Source organism: Myotis myotis, unplaced genomic scaffold (genome assembly GCF_014108235.1).
Source record: "Myotis myotis isolate mMyoMyo1 unplaced genomic scaffold, mMyoMyo1.p scaffold_m19_p_5, whole genome shotgun sequence".
In the NCBI taxonomy this organism is placed as follows: Eukaryota; Metazoa; Chordata; class Mammalia; order Chiroptera; family Vespertilionidae; genus Myotis; species Myotis myotis.
In genome coordinates this window covers 89,200,828-89,224,009 of record NW_023416357.1, presented here as the reverse complement: position 1 = coordinate 89,224,009, position 23,182 = coordinate 89,200,828, and the positions used below count along the sequence as shown (strand labels likewise).

The 23,182-nt window shown below is 40.1% G+C and overlaps 2 protein-coding genes across 12 annotated transcripts in view; both read right to left on the bottom strand.

Annotated features, from left to right (window-relative positions):
* Positions 1–1,431: 1,431 nt before the first annotated feature.
* ARL6IP1 (ADP ribosylation factor like GTPase 6 interacting protein 1) lies at positions 1,432–11,709 on the bottom strand. Of its 2 annotated transcripts, XM_036309312.1 has the most exons (6): positions 11,513–11,688; positions 9,622–9,755; positions 9,044–9,163; positions 5,143–5,260; positions 3,492–3,576; positions 1,432–3,069 (listed from the first exon to the last, which is right to left on the bottom strand). In XM_036309312.1, the coding sequence occupies exons 1-6, from the start codon at positions 11,546–11,548 to the stop codon at positions 2,951–2,953; spliced, it is 612 nt and encodes a 203-aa protein (XP_036165205.1). In that variant the 5' UTR covers positions 11,549–11,688; the 3' UTR covers positions 1,432–2,950. The 2 variants fall into 2 exon arrangements, with proteins under 2 accessions (XP_036165205.1, XP_036165206.1); XM_036309313.1 differs by lacking the exon at positions 9,044–9,163 and having other exon boundaries at positions 11,513–11,709.
* A 2,822-nt stretch (positions 11,710–14,531) lies between these two features.
* The window catches only part of SMG1 (SMG1 nonsense mediated mRNA decay associated PI3K related kinase), a 108,834-nt gene continuing 100,183 nt past the window's right edge, over positions 14,532–23,182 (bottom strand). For all 10 annotated transcript variants that reach the window (XM_036309657.1, XM_036309653.1, XM_036309651.1 and 7 more), the window contains 5 exons: positions 22,822–23,033; positions 22,560–22,666; positions 21,643–21,822; positions 21,456–21,562; positions 14,532–18,974 (listed from right to left, as the gene is read on the bottom strand). In XM_036309657.1, the coding sequence (XP_036165550.1) occupies positions 18,897–18,974; positions 21,456–21,562; positions 21,643–21,822; positions 22,560–22,666; positions 22,822–23,033 (684 nt within the window). In that variant the 3' untranslated portion in view covers positions 14,532–18,896. The remainder of the gene's footprint in view (positions 18,975–21,455; positions 21,563–21,642; positions 21,823–22,559; positions 22,667–22,821; positions 23,034–23,182) is intronic.

The window sequence follows — 23,182 nt, the reverse complement described above, 5'->3', positions numbered from 1 at the left end:
CAATCTTAAATTGACTCAATCTTAATTTTTTTAGTTTTAAGTAAAAAAAAAAAAAGCAGGGGCGGGGGCGGGGGGATTGGATCTAGGTCTACCTGAACCATAAAATGTTAGGGTGAATGGGCAGCAGATATTCTAGCTTTACAACAGCTCCAAGAACTAGGAGGCATGGAATAAAGATGAACAGAAGTCTCAGAATGGCTGGGTTGGAATTAGGAAGTAGGGTAGAGGAGCAGAATTGGAGCAGATGGCCAGGTATAAAGTGCCTTACAAGTTTGTGACTTATGCTGTAGGCAAACTGGAACCTGCTGAGAGGGCTTCAAATAGGATTGATCATGATCTGATTGTTAAATGACAACTAGACCTGGCTGGGTGGCTCAGTTGGTTGGAGTCATCCCATACACCAAAAGGTGGCAGGTTCCTTTCCTGGTCAGAGCACACACCTAAGTTGCAGGTTCAATCCTCAGTCGGGGCGTATATGGAAGGCAACCAATCAATGTTTCTCTCACACCGATATTTCTCTCCCTCCTCCTTCCTCTCTAAAGTCAATAGACATATCCTCAGGTGAGGCTAAGTAAATGGCAACTGTGTGGAAGATGAATTGGCATTAAAGCACCTGACCTAAAAACTACCAAATCTTTACTCTTTTTAGCACTCTCGACATTTTGTGAATTTGGGATGATAGGACCACCACTGGAGGTAATGCCAAAGCAAGTGTCAAAACGGGACTTTTGCTGTGGTCATAACTGGCACAGGCGTAGCCAGACTGGCGTGGGAAGTCAGCCAGTGTGACTGGCCAGCCTGAGATGTAATCACAACTGCATGGTATAAATACAGCATTCCCAAGTATCGAGCAACCAACGATGGTGATTTTGTGTTGAGACCTCCCTGTTTGGAATTACAACAAATCCCCAAGAGGCTCCAAAGAAGGATCCATACATTTTTTGCGTATGTGTGGGGGGTGGATGTAGGCCTCAGAATGTAATTTGATTGAATCTGTTCCCAGGATACACTAAGTAGACAGTGCGGTCCAATGATAAAACATCCAATTTGAGCTCTAATGTAAAAAAAAAAAAAAAAAAAAGTGTAAAGTACATACAAGTCACCCACCACTTACTTACTGAGCACCTCATGTACCCTGGGGTACAGAGGTGCCCATGGCAGGCACTCTCCCTTGAGCCTGCATTGTTCCCTGCCTGTTCTCCCTGGTTGGCCTTCTCACACATCATCTTTGGTTATCACTTATTCATTTCCTTTTGCATCTAGCATTTTGCCTGGATGTTTGCTGAATGAATACATTTAAACCTTTTATTTTGTTCTTAAAGAGTACCTTATAGGCATGTATTGATCACACAAGATAGTACATTAATCAGATCCATAAATCCACTCAAGTAAATATTGTACTGGCTAAGGTAGAAAGAAACAGGACACAAAAAGGGATACCAGCTTTTATTTTTCCCCTTTTCACAAAACGAAGTAGAAGAAGTAATACAGAATTAAAATCACAAAAGTAGTTGGTAGAACATGTATACACACAAAAAATCCAGGTAAGAAGACAGGCTTATTTACAATGAGGAAACACATGTAAATTAAGGTAGCTTGTAGTATGAAACAAAAAACTCAAACATATGTTACATGGGTGCCACTGTTGACAGCAATATTGAAGGGGAGAAAACAACACTTATGTAGGGACAGATATACCACAAGATCCAGGTTTTACAGCATCAGTGCAATAAATTCACAGAACTATATTACAGCTAGTTAATCAGAGTTAAAGAATTGTTCCCAAATATGTCACATTTTCGGCCCTTAAAAGGTTCATTCCACAGATTTCAACTACTCTAAATATCTAGCTACTGAGAGGGAAAATGATTCTAAAACGCTTTCCAAGAGTTAGAACATTGCTATAGACCTAAGGCCATCTATCATGTACACAAGTTTGCTCTCACCAACAGCCCTTATAATCTTTAGAGAAATATCTAGGAAAAACAGTCAGATGCCAGCATAGTCACCACCTCCTAGACCAAATCTATGGGGACCAAGCAGCCAACATTACCATAAAATGAGAATTGAAAAATGAGTGGGAGAAAATTATTTTCTACTGAATCCTGATGAAACACAGGAAGAAGACTTTTGTCCTTTATTAGCTGGTCTTAGAGTAAAAGTCATAGGCACGAGTCTTCATCTCTATGTACTTTAGTTTTAGACAGCTGAAAATCTGAAACTAAAGTATGCTAGAAATCCTAAATTCAAGCTTTTGGAAGCCTGCTATTAAAAAGCCTTTAGGACCCACTAACTTGAAAGCTAAGTGCAACGGGACAAGAGCTCTAAAACTGTCAGGTTCCCCATTTCGGAGGATCAGTTGCTCAGTTTTGCACAAGGGAGAAACCAATACATACTAGGGCATGAAATTAGTTTCATTTTATTTCATGAGGGTGCTTCTCCATGGTATAGAAACAGAATTGGTCTCTTCATTGAAGTGGTAAACTTGGTCTCTATATTCTTGAAGCTGGACATTTTTTTAAGCAGGCTGGGAAGGAGACGGTACAACCAGTTTCCTATAGCCACAGACCACTACACCTTATATCTAGCTAAAGCAAAGATCAACTTGAACAATTATCCAAAGTCATTTAACTGTACTAAAGATTGAAGTTCATCACTATATTATTTTAAAGGAAGCTGCCTATAAGTAATCAACCCTGTATGAGAAAAATCAAAACAAGCTGTATTCATGAGTTGTCCACATAAGGCCAATTGATGAGAATGCACCCAGATACACTTGACATGAAGACTCTGTATAAAGCCTTGTGTGGCAAGTCTGAATTTCTAGTAACTAAGGGCAGAATGCGTGAGAGCAAAGAGCTACTTCTGTAACACTTTAGTATCCAGGTAACAGAAACTGTTCCCACGCACAATGTATACTCCATTAATCACACTGAATAAAGAAGATGCGTTACTCGTTTTTCTTTTCTTTTTGCTTAAGAAGCTTGTTCATCTCCCTTTTAGCCATTCCAATGTACTTCGAAATGATTCCATGTTGGTTCAGTCCAGGAAGCAACAGTAAGAAAGTCACTTAAAAATAAACAAACAAACAAAGTTAAGAAGGCAATAATTCACTTCCTAAATGTTAATACATTCTAGAGAAGATAGTTTCCCAGACTATTAGGCATTCTAATGGGAGGAAGCAATATGAAATCCATTACTTCTGTTGATATTCATATCCCAGAAACTTCAACCATCATACCTCCCAATCTCAGATGACACACACTGCTTATTTTTACCTCCTGTACATTTCTTTCTACCTGGTTATTATGTTCTTTGTCTTAACTTCCTGCAAGACCACAAACTTCCTACAAACAAGGACCTGGGTTTTAGATATCTTTCTAGACTCCCGCAGTCCCTTGATCAGTGCCTTAAACTTGGTAAGCACACACGTTTGTTTAAGTTCCTTAGACTTCATTGCCCAGAATGTGCCTGTGCCCTCAAAGACTTACCTATCAGGTAGGTGAGAAGAAGGTTGTGGACCTGCTGTCCCACCCAAGCAACCGCAGCAAGAGAAATAATCATGGTCATGAAGTACTAATAAAGAAAATAATAAGAATGTATTAACTCCTAGAAACAGACTAAGAAAGTTGTTTTAAAGGTTGGAAAATGATTCAGTTTTTATTACCACTTTTCTTTAAAAATGCTTGGTATCTATCTATAGTATATAAAACCCATAGAGCCCGGCCAGCATGGCTCAGTAGTTGAGCGTCAACCTAGGAACCAGGAAGTCATGATTCGATTCCCAGTCAGGGCACATGTCTGGGTTGCAGGCTCGATCCCCAGTGCAGGACGGGTGTGCAGGAGGCAGCCGGTCAATGATTCTCTCTCATCACTGATGTTGCTATCTTTCTCTCCCTTCCTCTCTGAAATCAATAAAAACATATTAAAAAACAAACAAACAACCCCCCCCCCCCACACACACACATAAAAAAAACACAAAACAAAAAACATAGAAAACTCCATTAGGCCCCGCTTTATAGAATTTGGATCCATCATAGAACTATTGTAATTCTATATTTAAATTAAATAGTTTATAATATAAATGATACAACTTTTACAATTAATAACTTCACGTAGTAAGTTGAATTAGGGAAAAAAATGCTAGCCCTAGCTAGGTACTCAGGTGGTTAGAGTGTCACGCTGATACTCCAAGGTTGTGGGTTTAATCCCCTGTCAGAGCGTACACAAGAGTCAGCCAATGGATGCATAAATAATTGAAACAACAAATCCATGTTTCTCTCTCTCTCAAATCAATAAATTTTTTTTGTAGGTTAACATCCATTACCTCTTTTTTAAAGAAATCATATCCTTTTTCTTTGTTTTTCTATATATATATATATATATATATATATATATATATATATATATATTGATTTCAGAGAGGAAGGGAGAAGAGATAGAAACATCAATGATGAAAGAGAATCATTGATCAGCTGCCTCCTGCACGCCCCCTACTGGGGATCGAGCCAGCAACCTGGGCATGTGCTCTTGACTGGAATCAAACCTAAAGATCTTTCAGTCCACAGGCTGATGCTCTATCCACTGAGCCAAATCAGCTAGGGTCGTTTTTTGTTTGTTTTTTTAATATATTTTTATTGATTTCAGAGATGAAGGGAATGGGAGAGATAGAAGAATTAATGATGGAGAATCATTTATCAGCCATCCACAGCATGCTCCCTACTGGGGATTGAGCCCGCAACCTGGGAATGTGCCCTTAACTGGAATTGAACCAAGGATCCTTCAGTCCACAGGCAGACACTCTATCCACTGAGCAAAACTGGCCAGGGCTCAATAAATAAATTTTAAAAACAGAAAATAAATGCTTTCTAAGTATATGTCTCTTACTTTATTTCAGTAGAAAAAAAAGAGAAAGATTTCACTCTACTAGAATACAAATTAAATGTAATTTTAACTTCTAGTGACTCAGTCTAATACAGATATGCATTTATGAATACACTCAAAAGAAATTAAAGCAATGGATGATAAATATCAAACTATAACTATTCAAACAAAAAGGCTATCATTATATTACACTGAAGTAAAAATTGACTCAACCTTAAAATTTTGCTTTACTTGAATAAATCAAAACTAAAAAAGTACCATTTTCGGCTTTTCTTCCTTTAGTGTGAAGAGGCGTTTCCACCAGCCCACAGTTCTGCGACGAGTTTTTACTAGATTGCTGCAAATTTCATGGAATCTTTGCTGCTGCTCAGTGGTCCTAGAAAAAGGATTTCCCCCTTCACTATAAGCATATCTCTACAGTAAACAGAAATACACCATCCTCTCATATTTAAAAAGCTATCTTCTAAATAGAAAACAATGATTCATCATTACTTATAAAGGTGAAAAGTTTTTGTACCATTAAAACACCTCTGATACTGATAGCACAGGAATAAGTTTTTACATAAACATACTTGTATGTGTGCATGTACAAAGTAATGGTACTCTATGGTTCTAAAGCCACATTTGGTTAATGACAGACTCAAACTACTATAGGCTGTGCAGAAATCACAGCCTATAGTGCAAATTAATTTCTCTATTCCTTTATTTTTTAAAAAATATTTTTATTGATTTCTGAGAGGAAGGGAGAGGGAGAGAGAGAGAGATAGAAGCAACAATGATGAGAGAGAATCACTGATCGGCTGCCTCCTGCATGCTCCCCATTGGGGACCGAGCCTGCAACCCAGGCATGTGCCCTTGATCAGAATCGAACCTGGGACCCTTCAGTCTGCAGGCCAATGCTCTATGCACTGAGCCAAACTGGCTAGGGTTATTCCTTTATTATTTTCCAGATCCCAGTGACTCCTAGGCTGTAGCCCACCAGTGTCCCACTATTTTGAGGAAGATGTGAAGTTTCTACCAAACAACTGTATTTGAGAACTTTTCAGTGAGACAGTAACTACTAGCATTCACAGCACAATACCTTCAACTGGGCTTCATACATTTGATGCCAAGGTAGCAACACACAACTCAAATATAAGTTTAGTCCCACTGGGGGATAATATAATCATAAACAAAACAGCAGTAAAAATACAGAAAGATCCTCCAAGAAAGCCCTTTTTTATTTATAATGTAAAATTTTCAGCCCTAGCCAGTTTGGCTCAGTGAATAGAGCGTCAGCCCAAGGAATGAAGGGTCCTGGGTTCAATTCTAGTCAAGGGCATGGACCTTGGTTGCAGGCTCAATCCCTGGTCAGGGCTTGTGTGGGAGGCAACCAATCAATGTGTCTCTCTCATATCAATGTTTCTCTCTTTGTCTCTCCCTCTCCCTTCCAGTCTCTCTAAAAATCAATGGAAAAATATCCTCAGGTGAGAATTAACAAAAACAAAACAAAAAATTGCCATTGTACTGTCTTTGTTATTACAGATACAATGGCTGCTATTAAAAAGCAGATCTGCCCTGGCTGGTGTGCTCAGTGGTTAGAGCCCGCACACCAAAGGGTCTTGGGTTCAATTTCCTGGTTGAGTATGTATCTGGGTTGCAGGTTCAATCCCTGGCTCTATTAGGGGGTACATGCAGGAGGCAATCAGTCGATGTGTGTCACTTACATGGATGTTTGTTTCTCTCTCTCTCTCTCTCTCTCTTCCTCTCCCTCCCTCCCTTTCACTCTCTCTAAAAAGCAACAGAAAATATCCACAGGTGAGGATTAACAACAACAAAAAAGCAGGCCCTACGCTGGGGGATGTATTATCTTCTCTCCTCTAGTTCTCATTCCTGTGAAACTGCAGTGAGAGACACAGTAAGAGGATTTCTGCTGAGCCCTGGAACTTCTTGGAAACAATTTCGACCTTATATGTTGCCCATGGCCAAGGCTGGATTGTGGCCATGCAACAGTGTCCTTCCTTCCCCATAAAGAACAAACAATAAAACTGCTCTGTTGATAAGGGAGAGCCACGAACTGATTTACCATGAAACTCAGTGTTTATTTATGAAAACTTTCCTCCCAGAATTATGAATTAGCAGATTAAAATGCCCTCTGGCTGATAAAGTCAAGGTCAGAAGCTGATTCCACTTGTTAAATTTTTATACAGCATTATTACAAACTTGCCCAAAACATAGCAGCATAATTCATTACTGAATGTGAAAAACAATTCAATTCAAAGGACACTTCCTAATATTCATCCATAATGCTATGGGAAACATCTTTAAATAAACATAATTAATTATTCCATAACTTAAGCACACTTCCTCAACAATGTCTCAATTTTTCTCAAAGACCCAAAGGCTTACATTTAAAATTCTTCCTTTTAAGAATCCTATCTAACAAAGAGGGAATATGCTATTTGACCCTCACACAGTCGCAAAGATGGCAGCGCCCACAGCCAATAAGGAGGGAATATGCTAATTGACTGCCACGCCCTCAAAGATGGCTGGCAGGGGAGGGCAGTTAAGGGGGGACAGGGCCTGCAGGAGAGGGCAGAGTGGGGGCAATCAGAACAGCAGGGGAGCAGTTAGGCATCAATCAGGTGGCAGGGGAGTGGTTAGGGAATGATCAGGCAGGAAGCCAGGCGAGCAGTGGGAGCCAGCAGTCCCGGATTGTGAGAGGGATCCCAGATTGGAGAAGGTGCAGGCTGGGCTGAGGGACACCCCTACTCTCACCCCCACCCAGTGCATGAATTTCGTGCACCGGGCTTCTAGTTATTTAATAATTTGCTATTACCAGGGGAACAAAAAGCTAAAGGCACAAGTAGGCTACTAATCAAATTTAAATAAACAACTGAAGGAGAATAGCAGCTAGGAAGAAAAAATATATTCCAATGTCTAGTTTTGCTCATTATTTCAGTCAAAAGTGAGAATTGGCCCTAGCTGGTTAGCTCAGTGGAAAGAGCATTGACCTGTGGACTGAAGGGTCCCAGGTTTGATTCCGGTCAAGGGCAACCGATGATTTTCTCATCATTTATGTTTCTCTCTCCCTCTCCCTTCCTCTCTGAAATCAATAAAAATATATATTTTTTAAAAAGTGAGAACTGAACATTACAGAGAAGAGAGAAGTTGAAATTCTTTAATATGATCCCTAGCCACTTAACTATATATATCTTGAGAACTCAGTACGTGACTAATTCAAATGGTATAAATGAAATTAACAACCCACTTGCATATACAACTTGAACTTACTCTGAAATAATTGCTAGTCATTAAGCTAACTACCACTGCACTGCCTCAACATCTCAACCTTAAACACAAGACCAATCTTAAAAATCAAAATATTTCATAGCACCCAGAACAGTGCCTAACATAAAAGTAGACATTCAATAGTTGCTAAACGAATGGACAAAACCTACCAGTTACTGTTTGTGTATTCATTCAAAAATAACTTGTGAAGTTAATATACTATCTTAAATATCAATGGAAATATAAAATGTAAAGATATTACTTTCATGGAAAGCTCTTGAGTTCTACAATTCTTGATAAAATATTTTAAGTACAATATTTACCTAAAAAAACAACCCTTTCACTTCAATAAAAAAGTCTACAAAGAAAGTCAAAATAAATGTCAGACCACAAAAAGACCTACCTATCTATATAAAACCTAATATGCAAATTGACCAAACAGCAGAATGACCGGAGGAATGACTGGTCACTATGATGCGCACTGACCACCACGGGCCAGATGCTCAATGCAGGAGCTGCCCCCAGCCCACAGGCCCCAACCAGCAGCAGTGGCAGGGGTGGCACCAGGCCAGCTAAGGTGGGTGAGAGCTGGGGCCCCAATCACCCCGCCGGTCCCCCCACAGATCAGCCCTGATCGCCAGCCAGGCCTAGGGACCCTACCTGTGCACGAATTTCATGCACTGGGCCTCTAGTGGAGCTATATAAGTACTAGAAATTAGTGATTTATATATGAATGAGCTAAAAAAAAACCTCTTCATATAAAAGCAATAAATCTAACCCCTAGGTATCTGATGGTTAGATACTTCTCTGTGATTAGTTACAGAATACTAATCACAGCCAACAGGGTAATTTCTTAGAAATTTGAATGCCAAATTATCAAGCCACCTACCATTTATTGGAGCCAAAAATTCTAGGCGCCAGGATGGGAACAAGGTAGTCAGCCAAGCACAAAAACATAACAAAACAGGAAACACCGGATAGAACAGATGGATCTAGATAATAGATATTCCTGTTTAAAAAAAAAATAATAAAGGTTAGAAAAACAGTCACTTTTCCTAAGTGAAGATGTTTATTCACTTATTCCTCTGGTTCTCAGATGTTATTTGCCCTTTTCATTCTAATTTTCTCAGAAGTGGTTTTCTGGAAGCTTCATGAATTGATGACATTATAGCTGCGATGTAAATACCAAGAGAATAAGGCTCTCTATGGTCTTCAATACTGTGAAGGAGTGTAAAGGGTTCTAAGGCCAAACAGTTTGAGAATCACTGATTTATTCAACTGCATTATGTTACTGAGTTCACAAAGTACTACAAGTTCTAAAAACTGGGCAAGCTGCACTAAGAAAAGGCATTCTTTACAGATTATGCATTACAAAAGACTTAAGACACTTCCAGAATGGAAGCTGTGTAGTATCTGATTCCTTATTAATAACAAACACAACCTTAAGGAATTGAATCGCTCACTTACAGAAACACCAGGGAAACCACACCCATGATGGCAGGCGGAAACCAGGCTCTTTCCCATCGGAGGACTTTATCGGCCATCAGCATCACCTCTCCCCATCCTTGCAGCTGCTCTTCCAGACTTGCAGTCTCTGCAGCCTATATACAACCAATATTTAAAGCCATCATTTACTACTCTCAACATTCCTGAGAATTAATCCTAGAGAATTAAACTCTTCTAAGACATCAAATAGATAAAACAGCTGTAAACCAAATCACTATTTTAAACAAATTAGTTTCTAAAAGAAAAAAACAACTCTAAAATTTTGGTACCAATGACAAAAATCAGTGGAGAGAAAAAAAATAATTTAATGGTCACTTTTCCAAGTCTAAGAACTGGGCTACTCTTCACATAAGGTAGGGATAATTAAGACCCATTTTACATTAAAGAATGATTAACCAACTTTCCCAAAGTCATGCACTACCAAGCACAGTACCCACAGTATAAAAATAGATCTTTCTATTCGCTCATTTCAGGTGGTTAGAATTGATTTGCTGTTTTGTCATTTCATTGATTTAAACCCCAACTTCTAAGTCCATTAGGATAGCAGCCTCTCCCTGAACAGCGCTCAATAAAATTCTCAAGTAGCTCTTTGTGTAATGGAATCATTTAGATGTTGACATCATTTGCACAAATAAGGAAAACTGCTTTTACCAAATTATAAATGTATATATCTTCTACAGTGCTTCTTAAACTTATGAGGACATTTTGGTTAGACTTCAAATTTCTCCGAAAATCTGACAAGTCAACTTCTAGGATGAGCTAATGTGAAGTGGCAAAACATTTTCTCCTTCAAGTTACACTGCTCTGCTGGAAGGAGTGTTTGAGCTCCAGTCCAGGACCTGTCATTTCAACTCTGTGCTTTGATCAATCCTCTTAAAAGGAACCTGGCAGGGGCTGACTATAGAGGTAGGTAGGTAGGTAGGTAGGTAGGTAGGTAGAGGGAGGTGTGTGGGTGGGTGTGGTCATGCATTTCTAAAAACAAGTGCACACACAAACTACCCTGCAAAGTCTCTTAATCCCTTACAGCACCTGGGCTATTAGAACACAAACTACCCTGCAAAGTCTCTTAATCCTTTACAGCACTTGGGCTATTGGAAAATCAAAAGCCAAAAATTAAATTATTTGCTCCTCCTAGTCACTGTGGTGTGTGGCCTGCCTTTCCCTGGGAAAAGGGAACAGAGAAAATGCACCGGTTTCTCTCGTTTTTGACCAGAGCGTGCCGTGAACTCCACAGTGAGGTCATATTTGTCCGCCCGTGATGCAACCTCACTCCAGTTCTTAGGACCCCTGCTTATTCTGAAATCGTCCTGCGACCCCCAGACGTACAAATTCCAGACAAACGCCTGGACCTCCCCTCCCATTGTCCTGCCAGCTGGATCCCCTCCCACCAACTTCTTTCTCTAGGTGAACTCGCTGCCTCTCGGCCGTTTTCAGCTCTGCCAGCGCTAACAGAAATGTTCAGCCACAGCCCTTTGACCCTCCACCCATTGCCCAAGCGTGGGGAAAAGGAACCAAGGGGCGTCCCGGTTAAGATCAAAGCGGGGAGATGCGATACAACTGGGGCCTAGGTCCCAACAGCGCTCGACAGGCCCCTCGCGGCCCTCTTGCCACAGCCCCCTTCTTCCTCAACCCGTATTCGCGATGTCTGATCGCGCGCCCTCCTCTCCCCTCCCCCGGGGGACTAGACACCGCCAAGCAGAAGCTACCCAACAAGCCCGTCGCCAGCGCCAGGAATCCGGGAGAGGGCCGGGCCGCCGCGGGTGATAAACACGAGGCCGCAGCACCGCCGGGTCGAGCCCACCGACGTGCCGCAGCTCCGCCCGTTTCCCGGGTGACGAACGCCGGCACTCACCAGCAAGTTGGTGCTGCGATTATCTCCCTCCGCCATCGTCTCCCAGGTGCCGCTTCAGCGAGCGCAAGGCAACCTCCCAACCAGCCTCGGTCCAAGAACCGCAAGGCGACCCCGGCGCGACGACACGCCCAGCAAACTCCTTATATAGGCCGGCGGCCTTTCCCGACAGCCCCCGCAAGGCTCGTTCCTCATTGGGCACGTCGAACCCAGGCTTCAGGGGAGCCGGACCAACCGCTGCCCAGCGCTTGGCTTGAAATCGAGGTCAAAGGAGAGCGAGGCGTTGCAGGGCGGAGGGGGCGGGGCCACAAGGTGACCAATCAGCGCCCAGGAGGTGTGCGCGGCCCCACGCAGGCCTTCGGGAAGCGGTTGAACGGCTCCTGCCTACGCCGGGCCTCTGGAGCCCCAGGATTGGCCGCCACGGGTTGTCTCGGACCTTCTGCTGAACCTCAGAGCAGCTAAGGAGACGGAAATGTAGTTCTCGAAGAAAGAAGCCGCGCAAGCGTCAGGCGGAGGGCAGGATCCGGCATGTCTCCCTAACCTCGGACGATGGGGGGTGGGGCGAGGGCGGACTGGCCGGGCCCCTCTTCCCAACCCGGCCGGTCCTCTTGCCACGCCCCCAGGCGGCCCTGCCTGCTGGTCCCTGCTCCCGCCCCGGCCAAGCCCGTGAGCCGTTTAGCCCAGGCTTGTGACGCGGGGGCCCCGCCCACCACTGAAGTTTTGAGCTGTTGATGTAGATTTCTGCATTGTTCCTTCCATAGCAAAAGGGCTTTCGCTTGGTAGGGGAGGGGAGAGGTCATCTGGGCTTAGAGAACTCGTGAAAAATGCACCGCTTTGTATAGCTGGCTTATGGGGTCGTTGTGGGGCACTTGTTATGGAACTACGACCTCCCTCTCCAAAAGGGCTGGTTTTGACAACCTTCCTTACAGTAGAAACCTTGCCAAGGGGAGACGGAAACTTCACAAGCCAGTGGTTCTCAACCTTCTGGCCCTTTAAATACAGTTCCTCATGTTGTGACCCAACCATGAAATTACTTTCGTTGCTACTTCATAACGGTCATGTTGCTACTGTTATGAATCGTAATGTAAATATCTGATATGCAGGATGGTCTTAGGCGACCCCTGTGAAAGGGTCGTGACCCACAGGTTGAGAACCGTGGGATTCTTAAGCAATTTAGGAACTAGGTGAACTTTTGAGGCACTTCTTTTCTCTCCCCGGATTTCAAAATGAACTAACAGAGCGCTTTGCTTTTCATCCTTCAAACAAACTCATACCAAATGTTGACCTGGTCAGATGTCTGTTTTAGGAAATCTTACCGGGTGTTTAACGTACAGCTTTTTACCCTTTTATTCTGTATTATGCTATGGAATTTAAATGTTTTAAAACATATAGGTCTACAACTACCAGGTTCTTTTTTAAAAGTTCAGAGAAGGCATAAAGAACTGTGAGAGAATGTATCGACAGATCACAGAAAGCCAGGCGGACAGAAGCACTATGTATTTCAAGAAAGGGTAGGATTTTTGAAAATCATCTGGCTCAGATATAAACACTTGACGGGGTGGGAGGGAAGCCTTTGCAAGGGAAAGGGACTCTTTAATAAAGCGCTACTTTAGGGACTATTATTGGGTGGAAAATGGGAAATGTAGGTAAGGTGCATCAAGCTGATCGAGAGAGCCCATTTTGGGAGATATTAAAGCTGAAGTTTGAGAGCCAGGCCCTCCCCTCCCTCTTCAAAAGAAAGTCAGCAGACAATAATCAGTCTCAATAATTACATGGAGCACCGAGTGCAAAATTTTGCTAGAGGCACTGTAACACCCACTTCCAAAAGAGAGGCCAGTTACTAGCTTTAAAAAGTGACATTTCTAAAAACAAGAAACCCATGTCTACTAGGGTAGCTACTTCTGGTTTTCACCCATTTCCCTATGTACAGCTTAAGAAAGACGACTTTTCAACACCCACTTGTGAAATTGTGTAGGTGGAAAAAAATGGGAGCAGCTCAAGCAGCAACAGGTTCTTCACGAGTGTTTTGCTCCTGGAGGAATGTGTTCCCAGAGCTATTTGCCACTTCACAACCCAAGAGCACTGCTATAAGGTCTTCCAACTTTCCCAACGGCTTAAAAAACAAAACACCTACCCTTAGTGTAGCTTTCTTTTGAGCTTTGTTTTTGTACTGCAAAAACAGGATGTGATCTTTCAAAACGTGCCAGATGACTAAACAGCTAACACTATCTAGCGGCAACAAATGCAGTCTGACTTCCAGAGGATAAAACAAGCCGGACATTTAAATTTTCCTTCAGGTTTTCATGTCCCAGGGAATGTACATGTGCATGTTGTTTTGTGTGTGAGAATTTTTTTGTTAATCCTCACCTGAGGATATTTTTTCCGTCGATTTTTTAGAGTGGAGGGGGAAGACAGAAACAGCTTTGTGAGACAGGCATCAATTGGTTTGCCTCCCGTGCCACAACCAGGGCCAGGGTACTTGCAGCCCAGGTACTTGCCTTTGACCGAATGGAACCTGCTGCAACCCTTCAGTCCACGGGCTGATTCTTACCACTGAGCCAAACCAGCTAGGCTATAGATTCGTTTTTAAATATTGACAAAATGAAGCTTAACAGTTTCTTGATAAGAACTTTCCCACTGAAGTAAAATTTCCACTGCTGTTCAAAAATACTATAGAACTTTGAGGGGAGAAAAATTTTTTTAATTTCTAGAGGTATTCATGCTTTTAAAAAAGCTACCTGCCTGGCTGGTGCGCTCAGTGGTTGAGCATGGACCTATGAACCAGGAGGTCACCTTTCAATTCCAGGTCAGGACACATTCCCAGGTTGTGGGCTCCATCCCCAGTGGGGGGGCGTGCAGGAGGCAGCCGATCAGTGATTCTCATCATTGATGTTTCTATTTCTCCCTCTTCCTTCCTCTCTGAAATCATAAAAATAGACTATTAAAAAAAATAGCTACCCATATAGCAAAATTAAGTTTTCTGGAAACTACTTTGACCAATAAATTCAGAGCTTAAATGCTACATCTTTTTAACCTTTATTTTTTGAAAAACATGTATTTCATACAATCTCTGCCATGGTAATGCAAATATGCACAAAGTAGGCATGTATTTTTGTTTTCCAAACAATGCGTTATGAACATTTTCAGGAAGCTGGTGTGATTTGTTCAACTTTTAATCTTAAATACAATCACAAAATTATATCCATCAGGAGGCATTACAACCTTTTGTACAGAGAAGCCACTTCATTTTATACAATGTTTACTAGGACAAGGAAGATTCAGTTCAACTCAATTTGCTCTTATAAGAAGGGTAAAGTAAATTAACAAGTATGATGTTGCCACTGACATTACAGGTGGAAATTTAAACCAGAAAAATAACTGACACAAGAACTTTAAATAGGAACTGAAACTGGGACTATCAGAAAAAGAAGAGGGGGAGGAAATCAGCCTGTTTTAAAGAAAGAAAACATTCTACAAGTCTGTATTTCAGAACAACATGCAATTCCTTGTTTACCGTCTTCAAAAGTAGAGCTAATTGTATGACATTTTTACATTAGCACAACCAACAGCTTTTCTCTACTAAGCCCAGTCTAATTCCCATAGAAAGTAAAAGACTCTAAACAATTCATGTTGTACAATTAACCCTTGAACCTAGAAAGTTGCTCTACGAGTCCATTTGCCTATTTGGAAGAAAGGCATGGTGATATGGTTACCCAGGCCTAAAAAGAAAAGTGCAGCAAACCCTTAAGGGTCAAAAAACAGTGAATTTCCCCTTCCTAATGTTTGGGAAACTTTGTAATGCTAGTTTTTCTCCATAGGAAGAATCTAATAACTCAAATAATGAAAACATCTATCTTCTTTAAGTGAACCTTACATTACTATATCCTACCTCCTTGATTTAAGGGAGGGTGGGGTAGTTCTAACTTTGAACTACTGTCATTTTACAAACTCAGGAAGAATATAGAAGGTCACTGATTTCATATGCATCTAATTTTATGTAAAACAATGGTATTTAAATATGCTAATAGAAAAGCATTCACTGATTTTTGATGTAAGATGAAAGGACTAACAGGCCAATTGAGGGTGTTTTTCTTTAATATGAAAAGAATTGGGAGAAAAGGACCAGCTTCTTACTGCCAAAACAAGTAAGCCCCCAGAGAAGTCACAAATATGTGGAGGAAAATAGGCCAGGAAGACTTTTCAGTTTAAAGTACTGCCTATAATACCCCAGAGTTAAAAGAACCTAAGATTGCACATCAAGTCTAATATTTGGCTGTACTTGCATTGCCCTGCGTGGCATTTTTTAAATGGCTCTTTCCCTAAATTTCACACATCAAGAATAACCACAAAACAATGCAGAAACACCAAACATTGGACAATATTTTAAAAAACTACATACTAAACTTAGTTAATAAAGGCAAGTGTTAAGGGCAGAAGTGATGAAAGTTTTTCTTTGTATTACAAACCCTCACCCTGAACCTGGGTTTGGGCTCTTAATAAAAATAATTTAAGGAAACAGATCAAGAGCTTGATTATCAGTTCTCAAAGAAATCTTACATATCTCAAAAACAACTCACCACAGTGTCAAGACACAAAATCTATTGTCACCTAGCCAACTGTTAAGAACTCAGAAATACTGTTAAAACACACCAAAGAAACAGTAAAAGAGAAATACACTCTATAAAACCATTAAGCCTCCACAGCTTTGTAGAGAAATCATATTTAGGCAATTCTAGAAAATTAAAGACAACAAAGACAGTAAACTTCAATTTCCAAGGGTACTTTGAATGATAGGTTGTAGGTTATTCTGTACCCCCTGAATTCGAGAAAGAAAAGAGAGGAGCAGACCCCTGGTTTTCCAGAGGTATTCTGCATCATTAAAAATGTATGACTTCATAACCACAGCACTCTAAACTTTACATTGTTAAAAGACAATCCCCAAAATATAGCCCTGACTTCTCATTCTGCTTTATCACCAGGGCTTTTTACTGTTGATTAACTAATTGTTGAGTTCCCTTACAGCAGTTTAAAACGGCAAGGCTACTCGTACTTACAGAATCACTTCCCAGAGGAAGCCAAACTATGTAGATTGGGGTCTTGTCCAGGGTGCAGTAAGGAGCAGCTTTGAAGTCATCAGTTATATCTGCCCACAACCAAACACATATATGCCACACTATTCTCTGAGGGATTATTTTAAAATGAAAATGATGGATAATTTACCAGAGGCACATGTTTTTGCTATAAAGCTGTTTCATTTTTGCTCAGATAAGGTGCCAGGTACCTCTGAAGCCAAAAATTCACAGGTGATAAAGTTCACCTACTTCATTTATCTTCTTTGCCAAAGAGGAAGCAATTTTTGAATACTACCTATAGGGACAAACTAGTATGAACTGGTTTTATCATTTTGATGGAAATTTTTCCTTGTGACAATGTTGCTGAAAAAACTGGTCAATCTTGAGGAGCAGAGGTAATCAAGTGATGAATGCAATAGCTCCCACAGCCTCAAGGAAATAAAGCAGTGTGCAAAACACAATATGGCATTATTATTCCAGATAGGTTGTTTTGACTGAGAAAGTAAGGTTAAAAAAGAATGAATAAAATTTGATGCACTAGGTTCCTTAATCTTGCAATTAGACACACACAGGTATTTTAAAAATACCACCTTTCTTGCTCTATGTTGAATTATTAAAAAAGCACTGATACTGAAATGCAGTCTAATGGGTAATTATAGATTAATGCAGCAATCAATACAGAAAACGCCAGAGCTATGTGGAATTTTTCCTTAATAGTTCTCAAGTTTATCTGTGAGGATTGGCAACTAGAAAGTGATCACAGTTCTAATCTCTAAGATGTAGGAAAAACAGACTCAAGATTTTAAACTGTATTCTTCGTGTTGTGATTTTAAGAATCCTATTCTAATCTGAATTTTATTTTGGATCAACAATTGAGTTTACAAAGTCAGTACTGAAATGCAATGCTCAATTTAACTTGATCATGAAATCACTATAATTAATGTATTACTAAACAGCAAACTATTAAAATTATGCAAAAAGAAAAGTACTTCACAGACTCATTGAACTTAATAAAAGGTACTGGTGGTTCTCACTTTTGCTGATGTTTTCATGTACATGTCCTAAAATACCAGGTAAACTAAAGCACTTCTAATTTACACCTTGTAAATTAAAAGTATCAAATGAGAAAACTGAATTAAAAAAACATTTCACTCTACCTTCAAGAGAACATCACTTTATTTTTAATCTGTCATCAACAATGTAAAACTCTAATAGGTATTCTATCCTGGTTTTTAAAAAGGTAAAAAGATTACATTGGTTTAGCTACTTCCTATGAAAGAAACTACAGCAATCACAGAAGAGGGAAAATTTGAATGACCTCCAAAAAATGCACACTATAAGCAAAGGGGAGTGTACATGAAATCAAATGTCTGTTAGATTCATTACTTTTGAATGCACAGTGAAAATTCTGGAAACTGTACATGATAGAATCACAGAAATGACTTAACCAGAATTACATTTTATATGTGATCATCAGACCTTCAAACAATCCTTGAATTTTCCACGTTATCAGTGGTTTTAGAGAAATTTCTGTTTATCACTCCAAATATAAGTTGTGTAACAGCATCAAGATGGAAGTATATGAAATATAAGGATTGAGCAAAAAGTGAATTTGAAAGATGTCTAATCTACTAGATCAGGTAAAAGGGGGATGGGTAGGTGGTAGGGTCTGGGGAGGAGGATGATGAGTGGGGTTTTTTCCTTTTATTTCAGAAGTAAGTTCTTCCCATGTAGTGTATCTGTTACATAGCTCTCCATTTTCAGTCCATTTCTGAAATTCGTATCACATAGCCTTTTTGTACTTACTGGTCAACCCAACCAGTACTGTTGCCAAGCAACAAGTGTTACACGAGAATCTGAATGCATCAAATCTTCCTTGGCTGTGATTTCTTTGCGGCCCCAGTTCTCTGTTTCTGAGCGGGGTTTGTTTTTTCCTGGATTGTACACACAGGGTCAGGTGGAATGGAGTTCCAAATCACTCTGTGCTCCGCAGCATCCCGATTTCTTTCTGCAGCTAACCTCCTGACACATTTGCAGCTGTTCTGAGGCAGAAAGACAATCTCCGTGTTCAGGCGGTGAGCTTTCTTTCCTTCACCCTTGACCCTAGGGTGGCAGGCCATGGTGTTGGGCGTATCCCTGAGTGCAGCTGCCCTGCAGGATTCCCCTCCTTGCGCACCGAGATTTCCTAGGTTTCCTCAGAGTAAGCCCCCAGTTGCATCACCACCGACTGTGGTGTGGCTTTGGATGCCTGAGGCTGAGTTGATTCTGGTGGACGTCTGACCTCGCTTAACCAGACTCATCTACTGTCTTGCCATTCACACCCAGGCTGTCCAACCTTCATACAGCTGAGCCAAGTTATCTAGATTAGTTGCTTCCTTAATGACATAGTCAACCTGTAAAAATGGGCAGGGCAGTATTTAAAGACATTTAAGACATGACATGGTTCATATATGAGTAATATGAATTATTTAATATTAAGTTTATAATCACCCAAATTAATTACCCAAAGGAAATATAGTTGCTGTTGTGGAAAAGAGGTTAAGTAAGCAGAGCTTCCCTCATAATTGCACAGCTTACAAGATGGGTGTCGGGAACCTCACAACCCCTCTGAAATTTATAAATCCTTAGATGAAGAGAGAGCCCCACTGACCCCACAGTTGCTCTTAGAATTAACATGTATAGTCACTGGGAAAATGCTTAGATGCTATGTAAAAAAGTGCCCAGCAGATTCTGGAATACAGTTGGGTGCTCAACAATGTCCGCATTCTGACTCAGCTAAATTTTCTTTTATTATAAGAGATACAACCATCTCTATATCCAGAGCATCCATCAGGGTTCAATTATATAGCAAATGCTCACTACATGACTGAATCATAACCTATGAAAAAATTGTATGCAAAGAACTCTATACTTACCCCATTCCTATAACCCTTAACTTACTTTCATACAAAATGAAATGACTATCAGAGTAAAAAGTACAATAGCCAAGCCTCCTCTAAAAGATGAACAGAGAGCTATGATGGGACAGTCATGAAAGCATACAACCCATTAACCTATGAGAAAATCAGAAGTAAAGGTAATAACCCATGGTTATTATCCACGAACACTGTCCACAGGTTTTTACAAACTTGATAAATTGCTTCTAAAGAGTGACTCTTGACCATGAATAGTGCAAGCTCAGGTCCTATACAGTGATTTAACAGTGTTTAAAATAAAAAACTTCCCTGCTGTTGAAACTGAATTAAGGATGCCAAAACATCCTATATAATATCCTATATAATAAAAGCCTAATGTGCTAAGTGTCCAGTGGTCTGTTCAACCAAAGTGTAATATGCTAATGATATGCTAAGGCTACTCAACCACTTGCTATGACATGCACTGACCACCAGGGGGAAGATGCCAACAGGTAGGTTAGCTTGCTGCTGGGGTCAGTTAATCGGGACTGAGCAAGATGGGCCGGACATGCCCTGGAGCCCTCCCGCGGCCCCTCCCCAGCTGGCCAACCTCCCACGTCCCTACCTGGCCTGATCATGCACCAGTGGGGTCCCTTGGCTTGGCCTGCGCCCTCTCACAATACAGGACCCCTCAGGGGATGTCAGAGAGCTGGTTTTGGCCCCATCCCGCAGGCCAGACTGAGGGGCCCCACTGGTGCACGAATTCGTGCGCCGGGCCTCTAGTTAGAAAGACTTTCAAGACTCAAATTTTTACAGAAAAAGTTACATCTGTAATGGAGAATTGAGAGCACTGCCCTTGACCAAGTGATCTAACTTGTGTCAAAGATGTGAAATTCTGAGGACACATCACTGACATAGCATTCCTGCCAAAATGGTGATACTGAATCTAATTATAAGAAAAAAAAAATCAAATACAGTCATATTCTGCAAAATAAATAGCATGGACATATAAAAAATGTCAAAGTCAAAAGAAAAAAAGGCTGGGGAACTATCCTAGACATTAAAAGAGACTAAAAATAGGAAAAGCACATAAAATACAGGCTGAACCTTGATTAGATCTTATATGGGAGTGTGGGGATGGTTTAATCAGAGGACATTTAGGGATAACTAAGAAATCTGAATATGGACTGAATATTAGACAAAAGTCAATGTTATCAAGATGAAATAGTGAAATGTTATAACATCACTGTTGTTTCCTGATTTGGTAGTTATATAATTATATTGTAGCTATATATTACAATGGTTTGTTTAGTAGATATGCTGAAGTATTTAAACATGAAGTGTTATAATATCTACAACTATCAAATTGTTCTGAAAAACTGTGTCTGCATCCACAGACAGAAAATGTGAAGCAGACTCAGGAAAACATTAACTGGTTTCCCAGTTCTAGGTAGAGTTTATGAGCATCCCTACATTTCTGTAGGTTTGAAAACTTCCAAAAGAAACAGCTGAGGGGAAAAGAATTCATTTTCAAATTTCATATATAAAATTTAATAACACTACTGAGAAAATTTCAGAGTGATGACCTCAGACAAACTGATGTCCAAGAACACCTTATAGATAGCATTCCTGCACCCAAAATGTCAGCCTCAGTTCATTTAAAACCTTCAGTTAGTCCTCTTTAAAGTGCAAATTAACTGTCTTCTGGTGGAGAGAGAGGGAGGGTCAAGTCAACACGCTAAATTTCTGTTACAAGAGGGCTGGGGAGAAAATAAATTGCTAACAAAGTAGAGTCAGAATAAAGTGGTGAATATTTGTTAATTCCAGAGTTGTTATTCAAAACCTTCTGAATCCTAAAAATAGATTTAAGTTTCTAATTTCTTGATGAAGCCCCAAGTATAATGGTGAGGGGATATTAAAACCTCTGCTGTCTTGGCAGCATTAAAATGTGTAATTCAATTTTAAAAAATGGTCACCTACCTGTTCAGCAACTGACATCCTCCTATTTGGATCAACATCTCGACCCTCTAACTTGGCTTTTACTCTCTTCCACACACTGACTGCATACGAGTTTCTCTCTTGCACAGCTATGAAGCAATGGAAACATAAGTAAGTCAAACCACCACTTTGTATGAATATGTAAGGCATCGTTATTCTAACTAATTACCTTTCCCAGTTTTAGGGTCTCTGACGGCCTTTTTAGGACTACAAGCAACACTCTTGCCAGTCCCAGGAATGGTGCTTGGTGGAGTATCTGCTGATGTAGCAAGATTTTTCTGAATCAGCTTTCTAGCATTCTGTGACATGACATCAGGCTGGGTCTTCTGGCCAGTGTTGCTTCGGACTGCTATAGGGAAAGAGTTGGTAGCTCAATTTACATGTAAACAGAAAATGAAGGGGGACAAAGAAGACAGCAGGGGGACACTCTCTCAATCACCAACTACAATGTACAGCCTTGAAAATAGATGACTTTATCCCTTGATACAGAAGTAGTTCTCCTAAAAATAGCAGCCTAAATAGCTAAGCATCCAGATATAAATTTGTAGCTTGTTGTGGCATCAAAATACTATATCTTAACTGTCCAATAAGATTAATATAGAATGGTATATTAAGTATGGCCACTAAAAAATAAAAATAAATTTGGCCACTAAGTCATTACAAAAGAAGATTATTTAACTACAGGGAAATTATCAATATTAAATCACAAAAGGCAATAAAAATTACTTCACAGAATGATAACAAGTTATGAGTATGTGTATGCATACATACAAAAAAAGTCAATGAACAAACACAAAGTCGTTTTACTTCTAATTAGAACAGAAATACAAATTTTTCTAGATTTTTCCTAACGGGCATATGTTTCATAATCATAAAATAAATGAATAAAAGGGTATTTGAACACAAAATATTTTTAAACTCTCATATTAGTACTTTTAAAATTAAGCCAAAATTTGTTCAGTTTGAGATAAGGCAAAATTTAGGGAAGCCCTTTAGAAACTTATAACTTACAGTTAAATATCTTAGCTTCTATATACAGATTAACAGATCAACATTCAGGTGTTTTTTGAAGTAGGAAAGTCCTACCTGCAGCAAAAGAAGGCTGATATGTAGTAGATGATGTTGGACTTGAACATTCATTTGTTGCATCGGTGATTAAAGGTGATGCAAAACTCACTAAATTATTATAGATACTGAAATACAAAAGAAAATGGCTTATGGGATGCTTTATCAGATTACTACTTATATATAAGACAAAGAACATTAAATGAATTAAATAAACAAAACTTAAATAAACACCAGAGGTTTAAACTTTACATTTTACATTTAGGTCAGAAGGTGTCCTTACCTCTGACTTTGTGTTTTCAGTTCTTTCAGGGTGGGTGTTATTTCCTGGAGCATTTCAACATGTTCTTGACTTCGGACCTGACCCATAGCTTGGACTAATGTAAACAGCACCGTCTGAATGTTATCCTGCCATGATTTATATTCACCCAAGAACTGCCTAACACTGTTCTCATAGGGAACATCATCACCATCTGCCAAAGCAGCTTCTTCATCCTAGAATCCATTTATTAATGATCAAGAAAAAATGGTTTTTGTTTCAGTAATTACTCTTGACAGCACCTTTTGAATAACAGTGTTTTTCAAATATCAATGTGTTTAATCTGCTTATTGCCATTTAAGATGCCCTTTCAATAGGAATTTTG

Excerpts from the sequence above, each read along its gene's own strand:
- ARL6IP1 (XM_036309312.1), bottom strand. The coding sequence starts at position 11,548 with ATGGCGGAGGGAGATAATCGCAGCACCAACTTGCTG. Across the intron at positions 5,261-9,043 it reads ATTTTTGGCTCCAATAAATG|GACCACTGAGCAGCAGCAAA; the intron begins GTAGGTGGCTTG and ends TCCTTTTTCTAG. Across the intron at positions 3,070-3,491 it reads TCTTCTCACCTACCTGATAG|TGACTTTCTTACTGTTGCTT; the intron begins GTAAGTCTTTGA and ends TTTATTTTTAAG.